The 27,874-nt window shown below is 40.2% G+C and overlaps 1 protein-coding gene across 1 annotated transcript in view; it reads left to right on the top strand.

The window, feature by feature from the left end:
* The window catches only part of APBA1 (amyloid beta precursor protein binding family A member 1), a gene marked incomplete at its 3' end in the record, with an annotated part of 88,771 nt that overhangs the window by 30,796 nt on the left and 30,101 nt on the right, over positions 1-27,874 (top strand). Inside the window, exon 2 of the mRNA XM_082301180.1 lies at positions 17,089-18,293. Within this exon, the coding sequence (XP_082157306.1) occupies positions 17,142-18,293 (1,152 nt within the window). The 5' untranslated portion in view covers positions 17,089-17,141. The remainder of the gene's footprint in view (positions 1-17,088; positions 18,294-27,874) is intronic.

Here is a 27,874-nt window from a genome sequence, read left to right as displayed (position 1 = left end):
TTATTTGCTTTTGAATTCTGAAAGTTTATTCTGACTTTGGACTTCTTTGTAATTCTATTAAGGTAGAATTGGACTTCTTTTTATGATTTTTTAAAGGTAACACCTTGTCTTCCAAGGCAGCTGAAGGTAACAAGTACCGTAGAGCAGCTCTAAAAGATTTTGGGAGTAGTAAAGGTCATGGTATTTTTGTTCTGCTGCATCAGAAAAATCCACTGAAATTTTTTTTTTAAAAAAGGCAAAGATCCTACATAGCTGTGATCACAAAACTTTCAAGAACCACAAGATTTTATGGTGGCTTGTCTATGCTATTTTTTAATATATTATTTATTGAAGGCACAATGGTTTTGCCTGTTTCATAGCTGTACATTGGGTAGAAAGGTGTCACTCATAATGGGTGAGTGTCTTGTGACAGAAATTGTCTTTACAGCTGAAAGTCTACAAAAGTATAAGCAAAGGGTTCTCCATTTACATTTTATTTAAGAGAACACTTAGTGAAATAGACAAGTGTGTATATAAGAATTTTGGGGATTTAAATCACGGATGTTGTTGTCGTATAGTAAGCCAGGCAACATGATTTCAGAGGGTTTTTTGATTTATTGCTGCAGAGTGGTCTGTAAAATGGGCTTTCAGTGCTATGACAGTTGGAGGATTGAGAAGAAGACCAGCAACATGTCTGTCTTGATTTAAGAAAATTTAAAGAGGTGGACACTCTAAAATGAGTTATCTCCCTTAGTTTCAAACAATCCCTGTCTACCAATAAGGAGAAATAAGAGTAGATTGATGTGAGTCAAAAGATAACAGTTTATTAACAAGCAAAACTGCAACAGGCAAAAAAATAACAGTAAATAATCACAGGATACAGAATTGCTAAATCTCACAAACTCCCCCAGAGCAAAGAGAAACCCGAAATGGTGGCAATGCCCCTTCTAGATGGCACCTGCCACAGGCAGACAAAGGGAAAATGGTGCCAGCTCTCTCCCCCAGTGTGACGCTGCCCAGGAGGCAAAGGGAGAAAAGATGGCTGCAAACCCTCCCAGGGTAAATCTTTCTATCTACTCATGTGAAGTCAGTTTTTCCCATATTTGCATTAAATTAAAGAGAGTTGAATATATGTTAATATTATTTTCATTTTAATTCTTTTCTTTCAGTGAGCTTGTGGTGGATTGACCTTGACTGGCTGCCATCCCTCTATCTCTCTCTCACTCCCTCTCTTCAACAGGATACTGGGGAGAAAATGAGATGGAAAGGCTTTATTGAAATAAAGAGGGAGATTTCCAGTTGCTGTCATGGTCAAAGTAGATTTGATTTGGGGAAAATTAATTTATTGCCAGTTAAAATAGAGTTGCATGGTGAGAAGCAAGGACAAAACGTAAAATGACTCTCCTTGCTCTCCCCCCTCACCTTTTTCCATGCTCAACTTTACTCTTTCATTTCTGACTCTTTCACCTCCTCTTTACTGGGGGAGGGCACTGCACTCCACCCCAGCCCTGCACCCCAGATAGAGCAGCTGCAGCTCAGGAGGGAAAAGTGAGGTAGTTTCTTCTTAAATTATGACTCATATTTGGCAAGTGTTTGCACTGGGAAGCTTGGAGCCTAGAATCAGTTATGGCAGCATGCAGCTGAAGAGCTCTGGGTAGCCTTGGGTTTGCTTAGGGGATGCGGAGTGGGGGATTTTGGGGTTTTGCAAAAGAGACCAATATGACTGCCTGTGACTCTGGGCAGGGTCTTTTTGTGAGGTGACAGGAGAAATGCAGGCTTTGGGACCAAAACAGTAAAAAGTGTCATTTTTTGAGAAAAATTAAACAAGTCCCCCACCTTGGTAGGAAATCCAGGGAAGCTAATGTGCTTGCAGGTGGTCCTTTGATACTGTCATCCGAGTGCTTAGGTCTGTGGTTGGCAAAGCCCCAGCACCAGCTGGTGCTGCAAGTCTTGGTCCAGACATGGACTTCTGCTGTTCCCGCTGCCGGCTGAGCTCTCACGGAAGGGACCCATCTTCCCCCACACATGTACATCCATAGGAGGAATTGCCCGGCATATGACCAAAGGAATTATTTGTGGGGAGGGGGCGGGTGGGAACAGAAACAGTTTGTTTCCGTATTTCTCTGAGTCTATTATTTTGAGGAGTTCAGATTCCTTCAGGCAAAAGAGATTGCAGAGAGTTAGAGCCACAGCTGCATTTTCTATTATGCAGAAATGAGTCTGAGCTGAGGAAAACCTGGACTGTGATGGTACAGAGGCCAGCCTCTCTGGGACATGGGAAATGTGTGGGGATGGAACTTGGCTGCACTTGGCCATGGCTGGGAGCCAAGGGAGATGTCATTGCTGCTCGGCAGCCTTTGTCTGCTCTGTTTTGTAGTCACTCAGGTGCTGTTGTACTGCTATTGTGGGGTACCAACAAACTCTCTCTTGCTTATTTTCCTTTAATTTTTTTTGGTGGTTTAGTTCTTTGCAGTATGTATGGATTATTGATTTTGAGCTTGTTGACTCTTCTTTGTTGCACCTTGACTTGAACATCTGCATTTGCTGATTTTTCTTCATTTTATTTTCGGTGTTATATTCAGGTTTCCTGGATGAGCCCTCTAAATATTTGTTTGCATGCTGTTACTCCTATAAGCTGTAAAATAAATCTGTATTTGGCTTCTCAACTTGCTTTGTTAGCTGAACTATGATTGTTATTTTGATTCTGGAACCATGTAGAATTAAGTAAGGTAGTACAAAGAATTATTCGGGTGGTTTTAGGGCTTCTTCTTGGGGTTTGGGTTTTTTTCTGTTTGTTTGGTTTGGTTTGGGTTGTGTTTTATTTGAACCTTCAGGGAGGAAAAGGATATTCTATGTTTGGGTTTTGTTCAATAATGTATCAGTTTTTCTGTTGCTACAGTGATTTCTTTTTCTGTTAGGGTTTTGCTGTTAGGTTAGGTTTATCTATTTCACAGCTATTCATGTGCATTTCTTAGCTCAAAACCTCTCTTCTGCCAACTGATGGTTGGTTGGAAGAAATCTGTTATGTGATCTCCAAGTCTACTCCACAGCAGGTACTGAAGTGCAGTCTTCACTGCCATCAGAAATTGCCTTCAAAAGTGTACTTCAGGTCCAAGCTAAAACATATATGTAAACCCACTCTGAGAAACTGTTTCTGATAATCTATTCACTCTTGCAAACTGCAGATTTTTTTTTTTTTGCATGCTCCCCACTTTCCTGTTTCCTTTTTTCAGACTTTTTTTCCCCTAGAATTGATGAGAGAAGTTCAGAGACTTTCAGAAAAGCCAAACCCCTGGTCATAGGCCTGAAAGAACCATAATTGTTTTCCCAGGACTAATTTTTAATTTATCATGGCTTTAATCAAATCTTTGAAACATTCAGCTTATAGTGACTCACTTTCAGTTCCAGAGTTTGGATGATGTGTATTTGAGCTCAGGATCTGCACAAGTAACTGTCAGCAGTTTGAAAACTGGCCTGAACTTTTGAAAGTCATGAGACTTGGTTGTCTAAAATTCCTACTGTTGACCAAGTGCATTTGTACATAAAAGTTGTTCTATTCAGGTGACTAATTTAACGTGTTAAAAGTGTGTGGCAGAAGAGCATTTTGGACTCTTAGTTTTTAGTAACCCTTATGGCAGAGTTTCAGAAGACTGTAACGAAGAGTATGTTGTGTTAATATTTTAAAAAGTGATGTCTAATACTTGTAGCATGGTAGCTTGATGTAAGTGCCCTGTAGGATAATGGACTGGATTGTGGGCTGACAAACTTTGAAAATTGCAGGCCTTTCTAAATGGTGTATGCTGCAGTTCAAGCAAGCAAGAACTTAGGGGATTGTAATGGTTTGTGCTTTTAGGAGGCTGTATTGGGTTGACCCTGAGTTGATGGACAGTCTTTAAGACCAGTTACGCTTCTCACAATTTACATATTTAAACTGCACAGAAAGGCTGGTCTTCCCCTTTTGGTCGGAGCTCGCCTGCTGGAAGGTGGGGGGGGGGGCTCCGAGCCTCCAGGCCCCGCCGGGCCGGGCCGGGGCCACTGCCCCTTCCCCCTTTCCCAACACTGCGGCACGGACCCTGGGTGGCTGGGGGGACTGCCTCAGAGCCACAGGCAGCTAAACCCAGCCATGGACTGCTCACAGCTAAACCCAGCCAGGGACTGCTCACAGCTAAACCCATCCAGCGCGGCTTCTGGGACCGGCGGGTCCCTCTCCTCTCCATGCGGAGCCGGCGGAGTCAACGGGAGCCGGCAGAGCCTCCTGTCTGCAGCCAGCACACTTCGTGCTGAACTGAAGAGGACACCACGCAGCCAGCAGCACAAAGGGAGCGAGGCTTTCCCCACCGTAAAGCCTGAACAAGAACACCCTTCAACATGGCGGCTTCAGAGTCAGAGAGAAAGAGAAGTGAGTCCCGTGGGACGGAGCTGGAAATGGCGACGGGAGAAAAGAGGGCGGTGCCACGATTCTGGCGCGCAGCTTAAAAGAAACCTTCTTGCATGCCGTGGTAAGAAACTGTAATACCACAAACTGTTTGTCTCTTTAATCCATTTGAAGAACATGGGGGGATGGAGGATCCTGGTGTGGCCTGTGAAGATTGTGAAGAGTGCCTATGCCAGGCTATATAGAAGTAAGAGGCTGTTAGAGACTTGTGGCGAAGAAAAAAGCCTTTGTGTGCAGGCCAAAAGAACTTATCCTTAAAAAGATGAATAACCCCATGTGATGGCCCATGTTTTGTAGTGTGAAGGAACTGTGAGATTTTTCATGGGAGAGATGTTCTACACCCAGCAGATTGTTTGTTTCCGGGCGGATCTGCTGTTGGTAGCAGTTTGGGAACCACGTGCAACTGAAGGAAAAACCCTTTTTTCCCTTAAGCATAAGAGAGAGACTTTTCAAGAACTGGAACACTGAGTAACATCCCATGTTCTGTTATCCTTTGTGTGAGCTAGGTAAAAGGAGAGAAGTGCTGGGGGGGGGGGGGGAGGATTTGCTTTAATTTTGTTTTGTTATTGTCTCTTTACTTTTAATTCTATTAGTAATAAAACTCTTTTCATTGTCCTGCAACTGTTTAAGGTTTGTGCCTGCTTTGTTTTTTCTCCTAATTCTTATCTCACAGAAGGAAAATAAGTAAGTAATGAATATTTTGAACCAAAACCAATACAGAGGCTGAATTTACTGATCATCATGGGGTTTACAACTTCTGTAGAGCTAAAAGTTTACTTGCCCAGAGAAGTTCATGTAACTTAATACTGACAGCAGCTACCTGCCTGACTGATTTGAAGCACAGTGTTGAATTCTGTAGTAAAGTGGTAATCTTAAAATAATCCTGTAGCGACCTACAAAGGTATGAGAAATATATAGTTCTTTTTTATTTTCATTGCTTTTAAGATCTACTTCCATGTTTAAAGTGATGTCTGTATAACTTAGGTCAAAGTTACAAACTACTTATATAGCTTGGGTTATAGGATATCTATGTAACCTAATAGCAGTATAATCTAAATCGTGACTTTTTATCAATATAACCTGAAGAATATCAATTTAAGCTGAAGCATGGCCTTCTATACTTATATAGCCTGAATCATAGCTTTTACTTATGTAGCCTGAATCATAACTTCTATACCTATGTAACCTGATACTTACATAACCTGAATCATAACTTTTGATACCCATATGACCTGATATTAATAACTTTTTTTATACAATGTAATGGCTAGTACATAGTAACTAGTTGTTAAATGTAAGTAGACAAAAAGAGAGGAGAAGAATAAAACCAAACTTACCAGATGTATAGTTTTAGAAGTAGCTAAGTGTAGTACTAATGAGAAATTGGCAAGTGCAAAGCCGATTAGCCACAAAACGAAGAATTTAGGCCAGTTAAGACCAGATGGACCAAAGAGCATCATAACTGCACATGCCCCGAAGACAAAGTTGAAAAGTTCAAGCGTGAAGAAGACTTCAGAAGCCTTCATCAAAGACCCCCAAAGACCCCCGAACTGGGGAAGTGCAAGTGCAGTGCAAAGAATTATCTAATAACCTTGAGATTATGCTATGTAAATTAGTTCTGGTAAGTATGTGATGATGCTGTAATGACATAGCAACATTAAGGAAAATTTACTGTATAAATATACTACAGCACTAGACAAAGGCGGGTGAGTTAGGAGGAAAAATCCCCCTCACCACCAGCGCTGCAATAAACAAATACCTGCTCTATAGCCATCGGTCTATGGGGATTTATTTCCAGCCTATCCTTTGGGCATCAAAAATTACTTCAGTGTCTTCCTACCTTCATTTTAAAGCATGTTTCCATGAGAGAGATCACATCCTCAGTACTTCTTGTCTTGAATTTAAGAAATTAAAAGTGAAAGGATGCTGTAGTATAGCAAAGAAAAGGGAAATCAGCATGCGCATTCTTACAATGTCACTTATGTAAAGCTCAGGTATTTGAAGAGAGGTCAAACTGTTCCTTTGCCTGATGGATAACCAGGGCATGGATTTTAATTTGAGTTAAATACCATCAAAGAGTAGAGCCTAGAATACCAGTTAAGCTTGGATTTCAGACAAGAAAGACATTCTGTTATAGGAGGAATGATCCTTCCTTGAAAAGGAATTTTAAAAAACCCCAACAGAGTAATTTGAAATATACCATTCCCTGGAATTATAGGATCTCCCTTACCTAGGTTTAATGGAACATTGAAGAGATACCTTATCTTCTCTTTATAAAATAAAATAAAGCAAAATAATTAGGGCTTGTGTTTCCTGTAGAGAAAGGGTTATGGGTGCCTTTGAAATACATTGCCTTAATAACAACTTCCGAGGATAAGTGAAAGGAGCTATTGACAGTCAGACTGTCTGCAGTCAAAAAGGAGAAAAATACTAACCAATGAATAACTAAGTAAGTGCTTCAAGTGTTGAAACAATTCAGGATTGTTCTGTTCTTCCTTTAATTTTAGTCACATTAAATACAATTTACCTTAGAATCACCCTTTTTAGCTGCCACTTTTTTCTACTGTAATTCCACCGGTTGGATGTCTTAATAATATAAAAGGATTTTATAATGTTAAGAATGCATAATAAAATATTTTAAATGGAATATACACTTCTACTAAAATCTAAGTATTGCTATGTAAAAAGAGAAGAAAAAATAATGTACCAAAATGTGAGCTGTCTGAATTCTTTTGGGTGTTGTTTCTCTTTGGAAGGTAGACAAAAGCACTATGGGGCAGGATACAAATAATTTTTAAAACTAGGCAACTGCCACATTATGTGTTTTTAGAAAATTTTGAATTTATGTTCTTTTTTCCTTATGGCTTTAAATGCTGTTACACTATCATTTTACCTGTTGTCTGTATGTCTTGACTGGTCTGTGTGGAGGTTCTAGCTATAGATACTGCGTAGAGACGTGAAAAGTGTGCTTGGGTGACTATCCTCAATTTTCTTAGTTTTCTTTCAAACTCCCTCCTGTGTAGCTGTATTCTGGTCTTTGTTTCCTTAGCAGGTAGAGACTGGCAAGTGTATGGGAAGCTTTGTGGCTTTTACAGTATGCATCTGCTTTTGATTTGCATGATCTGGCAGTAGTGTGTGTGATCTAGTTAACTTGATTAACATCAACAGATTTTTTTTTTTCCTTAACCTGGTGGGACCCCAGTGACTGCAACCAGGCATCATTTCCATTTCCCTGCTCAGACTGTAATTTCTGAGCAAGCTGCACATCTGAGTACCCTGAGCTGTGTACAGTGCAATTGCTAATACTCCTCAAGTTCTGTTGTGAGCTACAGATGTGGAGAAATGCCAGCCTTCATTAGCGTTTAATTATGTCTGGGGAGCAGATTTCATGTGCAGTCGCCTTGGAGCAGCTATTTCTAGTAACAGGCTTGTGCTGAAAAAGTAGGTCTCAGTCAAGATCTTCCTCAGTTCAGAGAAATGAGTGATGCTGATGTCCTCCCTGTTTGAATGAGTAACCCTTCTCTCATCAGCTCTGGGGTGTAGCACAGGCTGTATCTTGCTTTGAAGCTCATGGAAGGCACAGAAATTGCTAGTGTTACGAGCTAGGAAAAAATTTGTTTGGGAAGACGGGAGCAGGCAGACATGTCTGGTGAGGCCAGCCACATTCAGGTAGGTGCTGGTCTAGCCACACAGGCTTCCTGCTAATGAAAATCTCAGATGTGCATCTGCTCGTGGTGTGTCTGCTTTAGTGCTGACTAGTGGCCACAGCATTTCAGAAAGGTTGTAACAGTGGAAGATGTGCTTGAGAGTTTTTTTACCTCATCACTCAGGACTATGCTTGGAAGTAAATGTACGACATCTTCCCATATGGTTTTGGAGATGGCTGTGGGGCTATCTGTGCAGTAGGGCACTGTAACACAGCTACCAATCTGTGCAAAAATACAAGTGGCAGATCAAATTTCCTTCCAGCCTTTGGAAACTTGTGAGCTGGACTGTGTAGCTTTGATTTTCTTTTTTTAATGTAGACTGAATCAGCAGCTTTTCCTTGAAATAGAAGTAGTAAAATGATCTGCAAGTGTTAGTAGAATTTGATGGTTAGAGATGAGATTGGGCTTATTATGTGGGCTAAAATGGTAACAGAAATAGAGTAGAAGAGAAGGCTGTCCATGTAGGGAGGAGAGAAAAGTTAATCTCCTGTAACCTACACTATGCGTTCCTACTTCCTCCTCCTTTGCATCTGTTGTTTTGTGCCATAGTTCTTGTTTCTTGTGAGGTTTTTTTTTCCCCTGCTATATACCTACAAGACTGAATCTGTTGAAGTAGCATTTAATTCCAGGAGTATTGTGGTTTGAAACCACTAAGGTTTGGTTTCTTCTTTTTTTTTCTTTTTTTTGTAACTTCAGTTGTGACTATAACCTTTAAATGAAATACCTTTGTTAGTGGGATTTCACTGTTCCTTCATGAGTTTTTGCTAGCCTGCAGCCCTTAAATATTCTTGCTTACCTGATTTCTGTGAACGGAAGCAGATACCTGATGTCTTGTTCTCACTCAGAAATAAGTAATAAGAGACAAACTAGCTAGTACTTAAAACCCCCTTCTCAATAATGCAGTCCAGATATGTATCAGGTCCTTGAAAAGAAGTCTATTATATGGTAGAAGGTATTATCTCAGTTGTTTTGGCTGGCAAGAATTGAATGGAAAGGAGCTTGCATGTTCACGACCAAATACTTGGGAATTTTAGTTACCTCATTTCTCTGTCTGGCTCATACTTCCCCACTCTGAATAATACCTCCACATTTTACATATTGTCTTTGACAATTACTTTATCAGAGAAAGCCTTGAAAAAGTCATTGTCAAAAAAACCACATAATAAAGTGTAAGTCTAATAAAAACAAAAATTGAAATAATAGTTGTCTATTTTGAGGTGTTTCCCTTTCCTGGTATAAAGATAGGGTGGAGGGTTGGGGTTGGGAAGGATTGTATAATCCAGTGGTTTTGGTAACTACGTGTTGCAGTTGCCAGGCAGTGGTACATTTTTAAATACATCAAGGGCAAGCAAGTTCTGAATCCTATCTATCCCAAATTTTCAGCTTAAGTCAGGTATAGCTCCTTTGAAATTCATGAAGTAAAATGAATTAAAGGACAATCAGATCTTGGTCCTATGCTGTCTGAACCACGATTGCTTTTCATGAGGGAATATCCTTAGCTTGAAATTCTCAGGTAATGAGTCTCTCAGAACACGTGTTTACTGATTGTATGACAGAAGTTATTACGGTTTCAGCACTATTTCTGTACCGTTTCCAGGAGTTAAAACAGTGTTCTGTGACTCACTTGTCTCAGCTGAAAGAAGCTGATGAGGCTGACACACTTAGTAGCTGGACTTCACTGTCTTTTGTTTAGCTTGGTATTCCTTAAAGCCGCATATTTGCTGAAAAGCAGCCTATCTCATTCTAGCAAATCCTTCATCTTTTCTTGAAGTGGTCTCAACACCATACAAACGTTTCTGTATGCCTAACAAATCCACCAAACCTGTGGATTGATTGCATAAAAGAATTCAAAAAGCTAGAGTTTAACTCGCTTGAAAACTTTGCTTCCTGTAACAAAATTGGTATTTTGAGGAGGGAAAGTTGAGGGGTGTCTCAATGACTTGTCTGTCTCGCTTGTATCCAAGATAGTTGTTTCAAGACTGTGCAACGCTGGCCAAGATGCCTTTGATTAAGACTGTTAACAGCTAGAAAGGTTGGATCAAGCCTTTATGTGTAGCCAGAGGAGGAAAATCCAAGGGGTTTTTGGACATATGTGTTCTTATTGTGTAAATGAGGCTTGAGGCCTTCTTATTCACTCTGAAAGTAGCCATGCCCTGCAGTTCACTGGAGCATATAATTTAATTCTGTCTACATTTATTCTGTATTGCACTGTTAATGACTCTTAAAGGGATGGAAAGGGTATTGGACTTCCTGGGATGATCTTTTCTTTTTTCCTTTTGGTAGGTTATATCTAATCCCTCTGTTTAAATAGAGAGAAAAATATAGTTTTCATTGTTATAAAATGTCACTAGTGTAAGGATGACATAATTTGAATTCAGAATTCATCACTGGGGAGTCAGCATTTTCCACTGTATTCTCTGGGACACACAGAGGAGAAAAAAAGGTAAATTACAAACAACCATGAGCTTAGATTTAGTATAGATTCACTTCTCATAGTGGTACTCTAACAGAGATTGGTGCTAGTTTCACATTGTAATATTGATTTTAAATGCTGTGATACTCTGACATTACTTAGGTACAATTTTAATTTTTCGTTCTCCTTCGAAAATTGATGTTATTTGTATAACTAGAATACCAGAGTAACAATTCCAGCATTCAAAGTTTTAGATTATCTGTCTGCTACTTAAAAATGCAATACCTGACACCCAGGAATAAACCCAGCAGTGACCTGTCAGAAAATGACGCCAGAGCGAAAGAGAACCCCATATTTCCTTAGTTTAGCTGTTAATAGTACTTTTTCTTAGGAAGCTTAATCATTTTGGTGGTGACAATAGTCAGTTTTATTTCCTCAACCAATTATGATCTGGGATTTGTGATTTATTTTTTAAAGTGTTTCTGGTCTTGTGTGTGTAATTGTTGCACTTCACTGCAGAGGTTGCCTGTGGTTCCTTGTCAGGATTTTTCTCTACTGCTTTTGGTTAATGTCTTCTGTTTGGCCCATAATATCTGGTAGCCTTCTTCTGGCAGCAGATGGATGGCTTCCATCCATGTATTGCTTCTATTTCTTGTGCAGGCAGAACTTCAGTGTTAGGTGGTGAGAAGGATCTGTTCCTTTTCTAATCTGAGTGCTCCCCATCTCCTGTGCCCTGAAGTATTTATGAGATCTGGACTGTCTGCACTGAAGATTACTGAATGGTGCCTCTTGCTCAGGAGTGTATTTTAGCTTTGAATAAGATGTGAGTTGGAAGGGGAGAAAAGTTTAACATGTTTTGAGTGCTCTTAAAGCTGGTAGTTCTGGATGTGTCTACTATAAGCAAAAGTTGGGGGTTCTTGTGTGCAGAGCAATACTGTGCATGCAGCTTTTCTGCTTTACAGTTACTCTAAGTGTTCACAGTTGTTCAGCCTCATTATTATGAACCAATATGTGTGTATGTGTGTGCATATGTGTGCAAATGTGGTGGGATGTTAATGTCACTTTCCAGGTGCTGCTTTTGCTGACTGGCAAGAAATAAAAGTTTCACAGCTTTTTTATTTAAAGCTGTTTTGGATGAGCTTACTTAGCACATGGCAGCAGAAGCAATGAGGTTTCCCAAGCAGGTTGCAATTCAGAAAAGAGAGTTATCTAACACAGGAGGAGAACTCCCTCGAAGTGGGCATGGCATATGTTGTTAAATTCTCTGAAATTTCTTACCATAGGGGCACTTAAAAGAAAAAAAAAATAAGGTGGTTCTCAAAGACATACGTTTGCTAAAAGACTACGTTATTTTCTTGAGAGGTTGTGCTCATCTGTCTTGTTGAGATCTGTACAAGTGAAACATTGGTGTATTGCTGAAGTCAGGAAAAACAGAGGTGCTTTATGAAATTCCTCAGAGAGTGTGCCAAGAAGACTTGCACTTGAGGTGGGTTGCCTTTGAAAATTCAGTCAGAGGTCTCTGTATTCCTGGGGTGATTTGGAGTTATGTGGAAGTATGTTAGAAGAATGTCTATTTTTCATAGAAAACATAGGTAAATGTGGCTGAAGTATTTTAAGGAAGGCAAAACTATTTTGCTCACATACTCAACTGCAAAATAAGAGGAAACAGTTATGCTTCTTATAAATGAAATATTTAATTAAAATTAATATTTAATTTAAAAAAATATATATGTGTGTAAATAACCCCTCATGACAATACAGGCTGGGACTGGTGGGGATAAGTAGCAGTTCTGGGACAAGGCTTGGACAGCAGAATAAGGGTCAGCAGCACCTGGGGCAGTGTGAGATGGACATGGTCCTGAGAGCCAGGGTAGGGCAGGAACCATCCCCTCTGCTCAAAGCCTGCCAGAACCCACCTGGGTGCTGCCTCCCTTTTGAGTTCCCAATACAGGGGTGATACTGGTGGGAAATGATGGGAAGCCACAGAGACACAGGAGAGGCTGCGGGACCAGGGCTGCTTCAGCTGAGAAGTGGGTTGGCTTCCATGTCAACATACCAGGGGATGGGGAATATGCAGCCAGGGTCCTCACAGTAGTGTGTGGTGAGAGGGAGGGCTGGAGGCAGCTGGGAGGTGCTCAAACAGGGGAAATTGAAACTGACTATAAGGAAGAAATATTTTCGCCACAAGGACAGTCCAGCACTGAAGTTGAGGCCCAGACAAGCTGTTGCCTTCACCGGTCATGGAGATTATCAAACCCCAACTGGATAAGGCTCTTAGAAACCTGGTCTTAGCTCAAAGACCTAGGGGTTGGGCAGGGTTGGACTGGAGACCTCCTGTGGTCCCTTCCTCAGTTATCCTCTTATGCTCTATGTGACAGAAAAACGTATGTGTTTGTGTGTGTGTGTAGTCTTGGTTCCATGTGGCACACAGCTTTTTTTTGAGACAGTAACTGTAGTATACAGATGTATCAAGAGTGCGAGCTTTTACTCAAGTCAAGATTAAACTGTGGAAATACGATGCCTAAGACTCTTATAAAATAAACTCCTAGAGTAATATTTGGAAGAAGAATAATAATAATAGTATTATTAATAATGATAATCACTTTATTTCTGCCTGCTTATACAAGAAATCAGACAATTATTCATCTGGAATTGGGTAAGAAATAACAAACCAAATTGGAATCTGAATACTCACGCTTTCACCTTTTCTTACTGCATGTCTTTTGCTGAGAGGAACTTGGCATGGGTGTTGTGGTCTTGCTCTGAAATGATAGGTTGCCCTTTGATGGTGTTTTAAAGTGGTAGAGAAAAATTCTTCAACTTTCAACTTTATGTTGTTTAAGAAATATGTGGATATATTAATTTTTTTCTTCTTTACAGACAGGAAGGTAGTTTAACCTTCAGCAAAGAGTTAGTTGCAGTAGTAATCAACCTCTGATTTCTCTGTTGCGGAGACAGATTTATCCATCAAGTCGTGTGTGCAAAGCTAAGAGCGCTTACAGAGCACTTTCCCATATTTGATTATCAGAGCGCAGCTGCTGTTCTGAGTAATTAATATGAGACTGTAATATCATTCAGATGGGTGCTGTGTCTGTATTTCCAAGTTCGGATAACCTCTCTTGTTTATATTCTCTTCTGTCTATGGTGTTCTATGTACGTTATTGTTTTTTGTTTGTTTGCTGGAAATAAAGTGCTTTTTGCAGATCTGGTGGGAAAGATCAGGCAGACCTTGTATTTGCTTTAGGAAAATCCTGCTAAAAATAAAAAGTGTGGGATTCAGTAGTCTTCTAGCTACCAGGTATGAAAGGGGATTTAGTAACTTCTAACCCCCAATCTTAATAGGTGTTCTTTAATTCACTATCCTAAAGACTGATTGTTAAATCAGTAAAATAAATGTTCTTGACTCAGAAGCTTACTTTCTGTTGAAGGTTACTGGGTCTGAGGTGACCTAAGAACGTTCATTCCGCTCAGACTTCTAAGTTAACTTACTTTCAAAACACTAAAAATTTTAGATTTCAAAATAAATAATTTATTGTTTTCAAAATTTAAAAGTTGAATTTAATTTATAGGAGGAAAGGCAAACAGAAGAGCACTTTTCAGTAAAAAACTTCTGGTAAAGGTTAACATTTCCTTCTCATCCGTTCAAAAGATACAACCTTGAAAGTTTTGGAATATCAGTAGTTGAAGTCAACTTCAAATTCAAAGAGAATTCTTTGAATGAGAAATATTTTACAAGCAGAACGTTGGAAACTTTAGCTTTGTCAAAGGAAAATGGTGGGTCTCTCAGGTGTTTTTTAGCCGTATTTTGTATGGTTTGTAATCTCTGTAATTTGTTTCTCACTGCTAAGACATGTCAGTGATGCTGTCTATCCATAAAACTCATTATGTTACAAGCATATATTAAGACTTCTAAGACAGGATAACATATTTTCAGCAATTATCAGAACTTAGGTTACGTGTGATAAAATTTCAGAAAGTTGATCATTATCCTGTGTTTCTGTGTAACCTAATTTCTTTTGACTAGCACTACCCTTTTTCTGGGGGTGACCGATGACACTTAGCCACGAGTCAGGGGCTACTACAAACACAACAAATTTAAGGTAGATTTTTTTTAACCAGCCCTCTATTTTAGCCTAATTCTGTCTATGTGAAAAAGAGTGGAAATTTTATAATCTACTTCAGTGAAAGTAGGCAATATTAAAGAACCTTCCCAGCCTGACCATTCATGAGACTCTGGCAGTCCGACTCCCACCGTCGGAGACTGTCACTGCTGGGACGGAAGCCCCCTCATGGTGGCCAGTCCAGTGACCTGATGGGTCCCCACCTGACTCCTACACATTCTCTCGGGGTCAGCCCAGGTTTCCTGGCCAGTTTGACCCCGGGTTTACCGCAGCAGAGGCTTGGATGTCTCTTTCTGTAACGTCATTTATTCACGGTGTGGTAACACAGAAGCAGCTCAAGCTCTGAGCCTCCAAGGAGGGAGCCTGAACAAAGGAACCCCTGGACTTTTATCCCCTCACAGTCCAAGTGCTCCAAAGTCTCGCTTTCCTTCCTGAATCTGTGGCTCCAGCCATGTCTCAGTCCATCCTGTCCATCCACCTGGCCGGCACCAGCATCTTCACGTCCTCTATTATGCAAAGAGTTGGCACTTCCCGGCCTCTTGCCCGGGGCTGCTGCCACCCGGAGCTCAATCTGCAGCTCACACTGCGGGCTGCAAACCGAGTTACCTGCACAGAATGTATGCGTCTGCTGTAATCCTCCTTGGGAAGGACTTTTGAAGGAGCTGTTGCACCTTGGCATGGTCACCCTTTTTGTGGGCTAGAAGTGGAAAGCTCTCCAATCTTGTTCTTGCTTGGTTTACATATCATATGCTGTGCTGAGGGGAGAGTGTTTGGTGTGTTAGTTCTGGTGCACATCAGCATATACACCTGTACTCTGCCCATTCTTTCCTAATGGCTTGGAAGTCTCAGCTGAAAAAGACCTTATCTTGTTGCTGAAGCCTTACTAACACAGCTTCCTTAGCTGGAAAAAACAAACTGAGTTTTTTTGTGGTTATTTTGAAAAGGGATTAGTTTGTGTACAACATCCTTATAGGTCCAGCTAATACGATTTATTAGCTATTACTTTACAATTGTAATTTTTTTTAAGGACTCCTGTGTTTAAAAGGCTAGAACATTAGGTGTAACAAAATCAAGGTGTGTTCACTGAGCTGGACAGTACGCCTTCTGGATTTCCTGTGGCAATATAGTACAAGTGACTTACAGCTTGGCTTGCCAGCCTGTCAGCTTTTCTAATAGAGAGCAACTGAAATTGCTGTTGCTTTCTCATCACAGGAAGTTATTCCCAGTGCTCTTCTGCACAGACCTCATTTAGTCAGCAAAGTGCCACCTGAGCCTCCTTGCCTCAGTTTACAAGATTTGATCCAAGTTCTATTTCACATTCACGTTAATTGTTTTAGTTGGTAATTGACACATGCTTCTATAGCTCCTTCAAGTTGGCAGTTTTCCAATAGGTACTTTTTTTTTTTTTAGTACTTACCAGTATGTCACAAGCTAGAGCTGTATTTTATTTATGGGTATGTGGCTTGATTTAAGTACCTAAAAGGACATTACATGTCCTCTTCATGACACTGCATCTTAAAAACATAGGGCAAAGTTCCAAATAGCTGAAGCTGTTCTATAAAAATGAAACCTTATGAGCTAGATAGGCCTGTTTCTGTTCCCTGTAATTTTTTTTACTATTGGCAGACCTCTCTAGTGATTATGTAATCTCTTGAGATCTTCTTTACTCGAAGTCAGCAAGGCTGAGATGTGCTACTGATCTCAATGTGGTGAGCGTTATGAGTATTAGTGATGTCTTCTCCATATTGTAGGAAAGAAGCTGTGTTTACTGATGATAGATAGCTACCAGAAGGATAACTGTACCTCGCTGTCATGTGCTTTTCTAGGGAGAAGAAACAGGTGGTTCAGATGTACTGCATCCTGAGAGTGCACTTTTTATTTCTCCTGATTCTTTGAAAGTGTGTAGGGTGACTAGCTCACCTGAAGAAGTGTTGAATGCATGGCTGTCATGTATCTGAGCAACTGCAGACTTCTGTGACACACTTCTGCTGTTTTACATTACTTCCTTTGCTCCAAGTTAGTGAGCTACAGCTCACTACAGAGTGCTGGAGCAAAGGTGAAATATTTCTGTTATATCTGCCATGGTTCAGCTCCTGGCAAAAATTAGCTTTTCTAATAGGCCAGCATCGTTGCAATGCCACTGCAGTCCATACAAGCATCTCCAAGGGCTTGTTTGGAAATTATTCTTCCACAAAGAATTTGTCCATGGAAGTGAGAAGTGCAGTCCCCAAGGGTGTTGTTGCTGGTTGTTGCTGTTGGAGATTATTTGCATGGGAGATCATAGTGTTGTGCTGTCTATAACCTGACTGCAGAGCTAAGTCAAGTGTTTGTCTGCTGGGAAGGAAGGGTGCATTTTGTTGCTTCTGTTTATTGACTCCACTTTTTTTTTATTAGGACTGATGTCAGAGGTTTTTTTTTTTTATTTCTTTGCAGCTGTGATAGACAAAATGTCAACAGAATAAGTGACCTACTCTCCAAAACTTGCCATGAACCATTTGGTTGGACCACCTGAGGGGGAGATCAGTGAAGAGCCAGCGAACGGAGCAGTGAATGAGTCAGTGGAGGCTGACCTGGAGCACTCAGAGGTGGAAGAGGAACAGAGGTATGCGGCTCGCTACCCAAGGCATACCAGCAGCAGCCACGTGGGTCTGTCTGGGCAGGAGGAGGAAGGCATGTTAGCTCGGTCAGCCAGCACTGAGAGTGGTTTCCACAATCACACAGATACTGCAGAAGGGGATGTGATAGCCACAGTGGAGGACAGTTACGACATCGAGAGAGTGCAGGAAAATGAGGATGAGAGTGCATATGCAGTGCAGTACAGGCCTGAGTCTGAGGAGTACACAGAGAATGCCGAGGCGGAGCATGGTGAGGCCATTCACAACCGAGCATTGCCCAATCACTTACATTTCCACTCCATCGAGCACGAGGAAGCCATGAATGCAGCCTACTCAGGCTATGTCTACACACATCGCCTCTTCCACCGAGGAGAGGATGAGCAGTATGCTGAGGCTTACGCTGACTATGGATTGCAGGAGCATGTGTATGAGGAAATAGGAGACACACCAGATCTCGATGGCAGGGAGGGCATCCAGCAGTATGAGCGGGAGAGGGAAGAAGCCGACAATTACCGCAAGGAGGCACTTGGTGCCCGCCTTCACCATTATGATGAACGGTCTGACGGAGAGTCTGACAGCCCTGAAAAGGAAGCAGAGTTTGCCCCTTACCCAAGAATGGACAGTTACGAGCAAGAGGAGGACATTGATCAGATTGTAGCAGAGGTGAAGCAGAGCATGAGCTCCCAGAGTTTAGACAAGGCAGCTGAAGACATGCCAGAGTCAGAGCAGAGTCTGGAGCATGGTCAGGCTCTTGTCAGTGGTGGGCATGAAAGTAATGGCCAGCTCACATCTGGTTCTCGAGTTACATCCAGCTCGGGAGAATCTGTACAGAGGTACAGCAAGGAAAAAAGAGATGCAATTTCACTGGCCATCAAGGATATTAAAGAGGCTATTGAGGAAGTGAAGACAAGAACCATCCGTTCTCCCTATACCCCTGATGAACCTAAGGAGCCTATCTGGGTGATGCGGCAGGACATCAGTCCATCCAGGGATTCTGACGACCAGAGGCCACTAGATGGAGATGTGAGTACACAAAGTTTTCACCTCCCAGGTTATCTGTGTCTCATTCCTTTGTGACGTGTGGCAGTGAAGGAGGGTGCATTTCATTCCTGTTCTGTGTCTCATTCTTGAACGAGTGCTTTGTTTTAAATTTGTACTCCAGAGAGCATAAGAGAAGTAAACATGCATTATCATGTAGCCAAATTTTTCTTTATTAAACTCTGCTGACCCCAGGTATGCTGTACAAGCATTTGTCGCATGATGTTCTTTACTTGTCTTTTCTGAAACAAATGCTGTTATATTTTTTACTGCCGTAATATTTTACCAAACATTTTCTTACAATCTTTGTGTGCTTTTGTTAACTCTAAGTTTCTATGTTTCATTTTCTGTCACATAACAATCCCAACAGTTCTGTCAGAAATCTGTTAATACTGTTTATGATGGTATCACAGATCAGATTCATATTCTAGGAAAGTTGCATGTCAACTTGCCTTCTCTAGAAATATGTTATGAACCTCAGTGTATTATATTATCACTGTAAAGTGTATTTACAGCAACCTGAGTATTGAAGGCAGTTTTTCAGATTTACAGCATCAGCATTTCTGAAACTGTACTTTTGGCATAAGGTTTAACTTGAATCAGGATTGTCTACCAGGTTGTGGTTCCAGCTGTCTGTAAGATAATACTGACTTTCAAGTTTTATGAGTTTTCTGCTTTATTTTATAAAATAAACTTATAAACAACTGTTAAATGGGTTAAATTTATGCCTGATATGAAAAGAGCTGGTAGGGTAAATTTACTGACCAAAAATAATCTATTACATGTTCCTATGTTATTATTTCAAGGGCAAGTCCCTGCAAACATTTGCTCCCTCCTCTTTATTGCTGTGAAATGTTTTCTGTGACCTTTATTTGGGGTTTTTTTTTTTTGGAAGAATAGCGGAAGTAGAACTTCTTATATATTATTTGGTATTTTAAACTGAACTATTGTAAGGTTCTACGAATGCATCAGAACTATTCAAGATACCTCAGCTGCTGCAAAGGGAATTCAGATGGTGAAAAAAGTTCACATGCCATGTAGATCTGTGACAGGCTACTGATTTGTTTATCTGCCTTCAAAATTAGGAAGGCTAGTATTCTACAAATGGGAAGAGATTTTTGGAGCATGGTGTTTGAGATGCTGAAAACACATGCAAGCTGATTGAGACATTTAGCTTCCAGATTTTATTTTTCCTGCAAAACTGTTGGAAACACAGTGATGAGTATGTTTAAGTTTTTTTCTTGATTCTTAATAGAAAACCTAATTGAATCTTTAAAAAAGGCCGAACAAACAACTATATTGCAGAAGTTACTTCTACAAATATTTTTTAAATTGTCTGGAATTGATTTGCAGTCACATGAAGGCAGAAGAAATCTCCCCAGATTATTTTATGGGGGAAACAGTTATTTTTAACTTAACTTCGAAAATTTGCAAAATTGAAATTATTTCTGTCCCCATTTTTAAATAGATCACATTACTCTTTTGCTACACATTTTGTTTATTGTATTGTCTGTTAATACTGTCATTGGTTGGAGGATCAAAGAACTTCCTGTTGCTTCCTGATTGATTATAACACTGAGTACCATGATGGTCTTGGTGAGGTTGAGGGTCCTGAGAGCACCAAGTTCTTCCTGAAGGTGCTTCACCTGCTCTCCAAAATCCAGGTGCATCTTGCAGAATTGAACTTTTCTGAGATGTGCTGATATCACTCAGCCTGGTATGCTCATATAATGAACAAAACAAGTGTTTTTATTGGTCTCTGCATACATTAGATATTGAAGTACATAGAGGTTCCCATTTTGCACCAAAATTTAATTTCTCATTCAGTATTTTTCTTACTGTGTCAGATAAGAACCTGTCTGAAATTTTCAGGGCTGGCTGAAATCAAAACAGTGATTTATAATGACAATTAGTATAGTTCAGTGAAGAGATAAACGGTGGTTGTAGATGTACAAACAGTCTGTGTTCTTGGAATGAAGAAGTAAATTGCACAAATAATTTAGAAGATCTACAGTAGAGTGAGGAAAAGACTTATTGTAGAAGGGACTTGGGACTGAGTAGGAATTTTGGTTTTCTCCGAAGAGGTATGTATTTGCTTTACTGGATTCTTTAATTTAGATGGCAAGTCAAAAACTGTCTGCTTTCTTTAATGAAGCATTCCTAGAATTTCTTAGCTGTTAATTGGGCAAAAATAGCTTTACTAAGTGACTGTAAGTGGTCAGTGTAATAAAAATATGGTTGAAGCCCATTCATCTAATTGTAAATTGTTCTTCTGTCTCCCTCAAGAAAGAAGCAGGATCTCAGATGGGAGCTTTTAAGTCTAACCAGTATATGCCAGAGATGTTTTTCAGTCTGATTTATAGCATTGACCTGGAAATAAGGGGTTTTTTACCTTCAGGCAGACACCGTTTTCTTACCCAGAAGTATCAAGTTACTGCAGATAAGTAATGCAAATTGGGTGCTTTTTTTTTGCCTTCAGTTATTTTGCAGGTCTGTTTTGAAAATTATCCTCGAGTTGTTTTTTAGCAAAAAAAAATTTCTTTTAGAGATAGAACTTACCTGAAAATATTTGCAGTAACATTGTGTTCTTAATCATGTAGTATTGAAACTCATAAGACTTCTTAAGATACAAACAAGTTACTTTTTATGTAGCTAGAAGCTGCCCAGTGCAGACCAGTGAAGCCAGAAGAATAATTTGTGGTTGAGACTCATTAAATACAACAGCCTCCTTTGCCTTTTTTCATAAGAAGGTGACTGTTAACTCCCCAGTGCTGAGCATTTGGCTAATACATTTACAGCAGAATGCTTGGTAGGATGCCATTTGGAAGTGTCTAGTGACTATTTGAAGAAGCTAACAATTCAGAAGTATTCAGCTAACCTGCAGCTGGGTATAGTTTGGGACTGTTAGGAAAGATATGCAATGACTGTGATGGTGAGAAAGGTACAGATCACTGTATCTGTGTGTACTTAAGATGTCCTGATTCCAGTTTTATTCACAGGTTAATCTGCCAGGATTATGAGTCATTCCTGGATATTTCCCCTCAAAAGAAGTGTTTGGTAAGGTGTATGAGAAAAGTAAATTGCTCACTGCCCATGGACAATTCTGCTGTAATAAACTCTAGTAGCCCTGTGATGTAGAAGGCAGGATACAGATATCTGTGAATAAATAAATAGTTTAAAGAGGTATCTGTTTAATATTTAACAATGGAGACTGCTAGCTGCCTTGTGCTTTGTGCAGCCTGGTGTAGTGATGCATGCTTCCACTTGAATCAGAGGTGGTCTTGACAGTGAGTTTGTGGGGAAGGTGGTGTACTTGTGTATTTGATAAAAGCTGAAAAATCCTCAGTGTCTTTCGAATAAAGGCAGTAAGAGTCTTTTTTAAAATTTGCCACACACTTGAGATTGGTACAATTGACATATATTTCCAAAGTCTGTTTATCAGAAAATGTTTTAAACCAAAGCAGACCATCACTTGGCTATGGCCTTGTGAGGATCTCTTTTTTAAATATAATACCAGTTAGAGCTGCACAGCTGCAAGAAGTGTGGCATCAGGAAACTGACCCCTGATAGAAAAGGCTGTGGAACTGCAGTTAGATTGTGTTTTCTGAGTGTGAAATGGAGAGATTTTGTTCACCCATAAAATCATGGAATCATAGAATGGCTTGGGTTGGAAGGGACCTTAAATATCATCTAGTTCCAACTACCCTGCCTTGGGCCCGGACACTTGCCCCTCGACCAGGTTGATCAGAACCCCATCCAGCCTGGCCTTGAACACTTCCAGGGATGAGGCAGCCACATGTTATGTGGGCAACCTGTTCCACTGCCTCACCACCATCACAGTAAAGAATTTCTTCCTAATGTCTAATCTCTACCTGCCCTCTTTGAGTTTGAAGCCATTCCCCCTTGTCCTGTCACTGCATGCTCTTGTATATAGTCTCTCTCCAGCTTTCATTTAGGCACCCTTCAGGTACTGGAAGGCTGCAGTAAGGTCACCCAAGGCCTTTTCTCTTTCCCAGGCTGAAAAATCCCAATTCTCTCAGCCTTTCCCTCATACTGAATAAAGTTTGTAGCTGGAGCTATGGAAAAGTTTAAGCATTGACCTTGTGGTAGACCTGTGCCCAAGAGCAGTGGAGTGGGAGACCCTGTAGACTAGATGCATGCAGTTACCTCACTGGAAGGGTAAGCCCATACCCCATTTAGGTAGCTCTTGCTCACCATTCTTACCTGTCGGATTCCCCTGCTGTGAATGTGCCTAGCCAAGCACAGAAATTGCGGTGTTTAAAGGTCTGAATAGAAGACATGCAGCACATAGGTCTGAATTTGAGGATGAATGTTGATCCACATGTTCAAGTGGAGAGGATAATAGTTTTGTGTAGTAGATAATTCAAAATGCAATTAAGTATCCTGGTGTTTAAACTGTATGGATAACAACTATCTTTGTTACAGAGCTTTGAGAAGAGTGGCTTGCTTAGTTGTGGAAGTACAAAAACCTACTGAGAAAAGCACTGAAAGGCTCAAAAAGTCAAGCAGAATTTTTTGGGCCGTGAATTGAACAGCTTAGAAGCAGGCTGCCTGCTTTAATTCTGCCATAATCAGGAGAAAGCAGTGGTTTGGAGGTAGAAATTCTCCATTTAAGAACTCATTACTATGATTTTTTTCTGAGTCTGTTGAGTTATCCATGGGGCTACAGATCTGATAGCCGGGTTTGGTGACCTGCAGGACATGGTTTATTCCTGCTTGTCAAGATTTTTGGTTTTGCAAAGCCCTGTCACTGGTGTTTATAGTCTCTGTTCCTCTGCAGACATTTGAGGTGGTGTGATGTTAGAATAAACCCTAATACAAAGTAAACCCACGTATACGGGTGGTTTAGATTTGTGAAGCAGAAATTGAGAGCTGAAGACAAGTCTTCCAGGTGGAACAGAACAGAGCTGCATTGTTTCGCTTCTCTGTTCTTTTTGGTCATGTATATTTTATTTCAACCCTTGCATTCTCAGTTGCAGGATTTTCTCAGTTCTGATACCTCAGTGTTTTCATGGAGATGAATTTGCTTCACTTTTTCCACAGCAGGAGTAATGTATTATTAAAAGGCAATAGAGAAGTCTCTTAAATAATAAAGCAGGCTTTAGTAATAAATGAACTAAGGGGGAAAAAGAGAGAAAGGAGACAATTAAAATAAAGATGAGTTTTTATTGATAGTATATTGATGAGTTTTTTTCTGAGCAGATCTTTTGAAACTGTTGGTTGCGCACACAGACTACAGGTCAGCTTTCCATCATTTATGAGAGACTGCAGACTTAAGTTTACACAGGAAGAAAAAGCCCCAAATGCCCCAAACCAAAAATCACTGAAGAACCGACCAAAACAAAAAGTGTTTTATTCATCAATCACACAGAAGAAAGCTTAAATTTAGCAATTAGTCTACTTGAAGGCAAACACTCCCAGATGAGTTACTGGCTTTTAAATTAGGGTGAGCACTGTATAAATTACCCATTGAATATTTTTTTGTTTGATTACATTTTTAAATTATTGAAAGATGAAAGTAACTTCAAGTGATTTTTTCTGTGCTATTGAAAACTAAAACAGCACTTGCTGTAGTTAAAATCTTTTGAACACACAGGAGGAATCCACAGTGATTTTTTCAGACTAACACATAAAACTGCATTGTTACTGGAAGTTGAAGTGAAAGTATGGATAAGGAAGTCCATACTCAGAGAAGCAGCCAGCACTGAGTCAGATCTCTCAAATGGATTGTTTGTCATTGTCCAGATGGTGGCAGGTGACAGGACGCTCTGTCTTTGCAGGATGTCATTACCTGGATCAGGGGAAATTCCCCAAGCCAAGACTTCCCAAAGTGCATTTCTTCTTAGATACAGTTGGTCTGGGATCCTGTGTGATCACTCCAGCATGTGTGGTCCATTGCTGTTGTTTAGCTACGTACAAACCACATAAGACTGTTCCACATGACCTTCCCTGCACAGGCAGGAATAATTTGTGTTGTCTAATAGCAAGTGTCTCACCCATAAGCTAATTGGTTGTTTCTGCCGCAGCAACTGCACAAGTCAGCTCTTGGATCAGTCAAAGTCCTGACCCAACAGCTGCCTGTTGACAGAGCCCCTCACTTTGGGTGCTGACTACCCATGGTGGTAGTTAAAATGATGAATGATGCGTATCAGTTGTCTTGGGCGCAGGAGGAGCCTTTTGGAGGAATCTCTTTAGGCTGCCTGAAATTCCTGTTACGGAGAAGTCCTATAGCAGTTAATCAAATGTGTTGTTCTGAATGAGCAGTTCAGTCAGTAACTTTGTCTCAGGTCACCTTGTCCTATCATGTATGCACAACCTGACAGGGGACAGGTCCTGGACCACGCAGCAAACTGATGGGTAAGTGTTTGGGGTATGTGCAGAGGTAGTTATACTAGAACTACAGTAAAAAGTTAAGTTTCATCCATATGTCAAAATTATAAATTAAATTGCGTAGATTGTGCCACACTGTGCAAGTGTGTGTAAAGTGCAAAGTTGGTACTATTTTTTTCAAGCCCACCATTTTTAGCACTATACTTAAAACGAATTTTCAACAAAGACAACCAATAATCATTAGCTTTCAGCTTCATTCTTTATGGATCTTTATGCCAAACCGAAAACCTGTCTCAGTCTATGTTTTAGTGAACAGAATTTGAGCTGTACATGGCAGAGGACACTGCCATTACATAGTTGCCCTAAAACCAGGGAGATTTACTACCATAGTTATGCCGATATGGGCAGTTCTTGTGATAGAGTGCATCTGACTATACTTGTATGTTGGACCTGAAGATTCCATAATGCTTTGATCTTTTCCTAATGTGTATGGCTTCTTTTCAGAAGACATCTCTAAAATAAAAAAAGAAAAAAAAAAAGCCTTGCTTCATCCGATTGTCTCCTGAGCTGATGTACGAGGAGACTTTGCCATTTCTCTGCCACAATAACTGTAGGTAGATGTTAGTGTCAAATAAGTAATTCCCTACTGTCTAAGTGAATCTTGAATTACTGAAGCATTTGTTGATTAGTCCACTCATATGATACTGTAAAAAAGCTCTGAATAAACTATTTTTTTAAAAACAAAAAATGACCAATGCTGTTTAACATCTTTGTCAGCAACATTGGCAGTGGGATTGAGGGCACCCTTGACAAGTTTGCCAGCACCACCAAGCTGAGCAGTGTGGTCAACATGCTGCAGAGAGACCTGGGTAGGCTTGAGAGGAGGACCTGACCTGCGAGAACCTCATGAAATTCAACAAGGCCAAGTGCAAGGTCCTGTACATAGGCCAGGGCAATCCCAAACATAAACTGACAAAAGAAGTTGTTGAGAGCAGCTCTGCAGATAAGGACTTGAGGATACTAGTCAGTGAAAAACTTTATACAAGAGCCTGTAGTGACAGGACAAGGGGGAACAGCTTCAAATTGACAGAGAGTAGGTCTAGATTAGATACAAGGAAAAAAATCTTTACCGTGGGGGTGGTGAGGCACTGGTACAGTTTTCCCAGGTGCCGCATCCCTGGAAGTGTTCAAGGCCAGGCTGGATGGAGCTTTGGGCAGCCCATTCTAGTGGAAAGTGTCCCTGTCCATGGCAGGGACAGTAAAATTTAGATCATCTTTAAGGATTCTTCCAACACAAAAGATTCTATGACTCTATGATACTATGATTTAATCCCCTCTGTCCTAGCCTTGTGTGTGACTATGTGACCCACAAGCTATATTCTCTTCAAATGATCTGGTGCTAAAAGCACATAAAGCAACACTGCTTTTATAAAGCAAGAGCAAGTGATTGTATTTGAAGGTGTTTCAGTGTCAGTTACATGTCTCTTTGTGAACTGTATAGGAAACAGCTGGATTGACCTGAATAGGTTAGATGCAACACAAGCCTCTCCTTTTACAAGTTCTGTTACTAAATCCCTCTGCACAAGAGCAAGGAAGGTTCCTCAGGTGGAATGGGTTGCATGTTAGTTAGAGTCAAACAACGCCAAAATTGAGATGGAGAATTTTTGGATGTACCAGACTGAGTATCGTAAGAAAAATGTAAGTAGATATTCAAGAGAAAAAGATGTAGCTATCACTTTTTATTGCTGCACCAAAAAAAAAAAAAAACCTCTAATTCCTTTGATAGACCTCTGTACTTAATAACAGCATGCTTCATGTGACTGTACTGTGTTTGTTCTGACAACAACTTTGTTAGGCTTCTAAAACTTGTTTTGTTAATGACAAATGACAGTGAAACAGTCACTAAGCCTTTATTTAGACTTTGTTTAGAGCAGATATGCAAATTATCTATCCACTATGATCCATCAAAATATTTCTTGTTACTGCTGTGACTGCATTCTTTCCTTGTACATTATATATGATACCTCTAAAAATATGTTTTCAAGGACAGTTTTCATGTCATGTTAGGCAACAGACTTGGTAAGATGTTTGATATTTGGGTTCAGTAGTTTTGGTTCTTCATTTGATCTTGGGGGGGGGGTAGTTTGTTGTTCGGGGGTTTTGTTCCCAAAAATATTTGAGCAGACATTGAAACAGAGCACACAGAAAGCCATGTAATAATTTAGTTCTGATACTTCATAGATGAAAATACCTTAATAAAGGCACTTATAGTGCTAATGGAGTAACTGTTAGTACATTTCAAATGATGCAGAATTTCTTAATGCTAATTGTCTGGTTTAAATGAAACAATCTTTATCCTTAAGTGTGTGAATATGAAGGTTTTCAGCCATTGTAAAGAGCACTTTTTTGTGTGTGCAGGTACACATTTGATGCCTAAGTTGATTTTTTGTCTGTTGTTTAAAGCTCAATCCTACAATGTCTAGATGTCATTATTGGGTTTGATAGTATTATGTACCTTCTAAATTTATTCCTAATACAGCAATACTGCATAACTATAAGAATGTGAGCACTATGAAAATTCTTCATACATAAATAGGAGTTGCCATGTGTGCAGTTGCATCATTGTGGCACTATTGACTGGTACTTATCCAGCAAGTCAAGGGAGCCTGTATCTCTCCCACAGCCCCTGCTCTTACGCTCTCTGCAGCAAGCAGGTCTTCAGTCTGATGGGGCAACCAGATGCCAGTGTTCTAGGGATAGTTTCACAGATGTATCTTCTTTTGTCTTGCAGTTGTGATTCAAAATACAGGGGGATGCAGGGACTGCTCTTTAACCCAGGAGATACCTGTAAAGAATTGCTTCTTGGCTCTTTGGAAATCTTTATTAGTTAACTATAATTTTAATGCTTAGTTATTATCTGAGATAGACAGAGGAATGAGTGTAAAGAGAAGGAAGTAGAAAAGGGAGTTTTCTTTTCTTGTTTCATTTCATATTTAAGGGAAGCTAAGAGAAACTTAGATGTTTGGTTTTTTAGTTGTTGTTCTTGGTTTGCTTTTGGTTATGTGGGTTTTTTTGTAGACTATTTCATGGAATTGAATTTTTCAGCTGCAGTAGATGCAGAGCATGGGGGTGGAGCCTGCTGCCAGCTCAGACCGCTGGAAATTTATCCCTTTTCTGGTATGACTCATTAGCTCAGAGAAAAGCTATGTCATATT

The sequence above is a fragment of the Coloeus monedula genome (assembly GCF_965178545.1).
Source record: "Coloeus monedula genome assembly, chromosome: Z".
NCBI classification, from domain to species: Eukaryota; Metazoa; Chordata; class Aves; order Passeriformes; family Corvidae; genus Coloeus; species Coloeus monedula.
The sequence above is the reverse complement of the archived record's forward strand: the minus strand, read 5'-3'. Positions and strand labels throughout refer to the sequence as shown.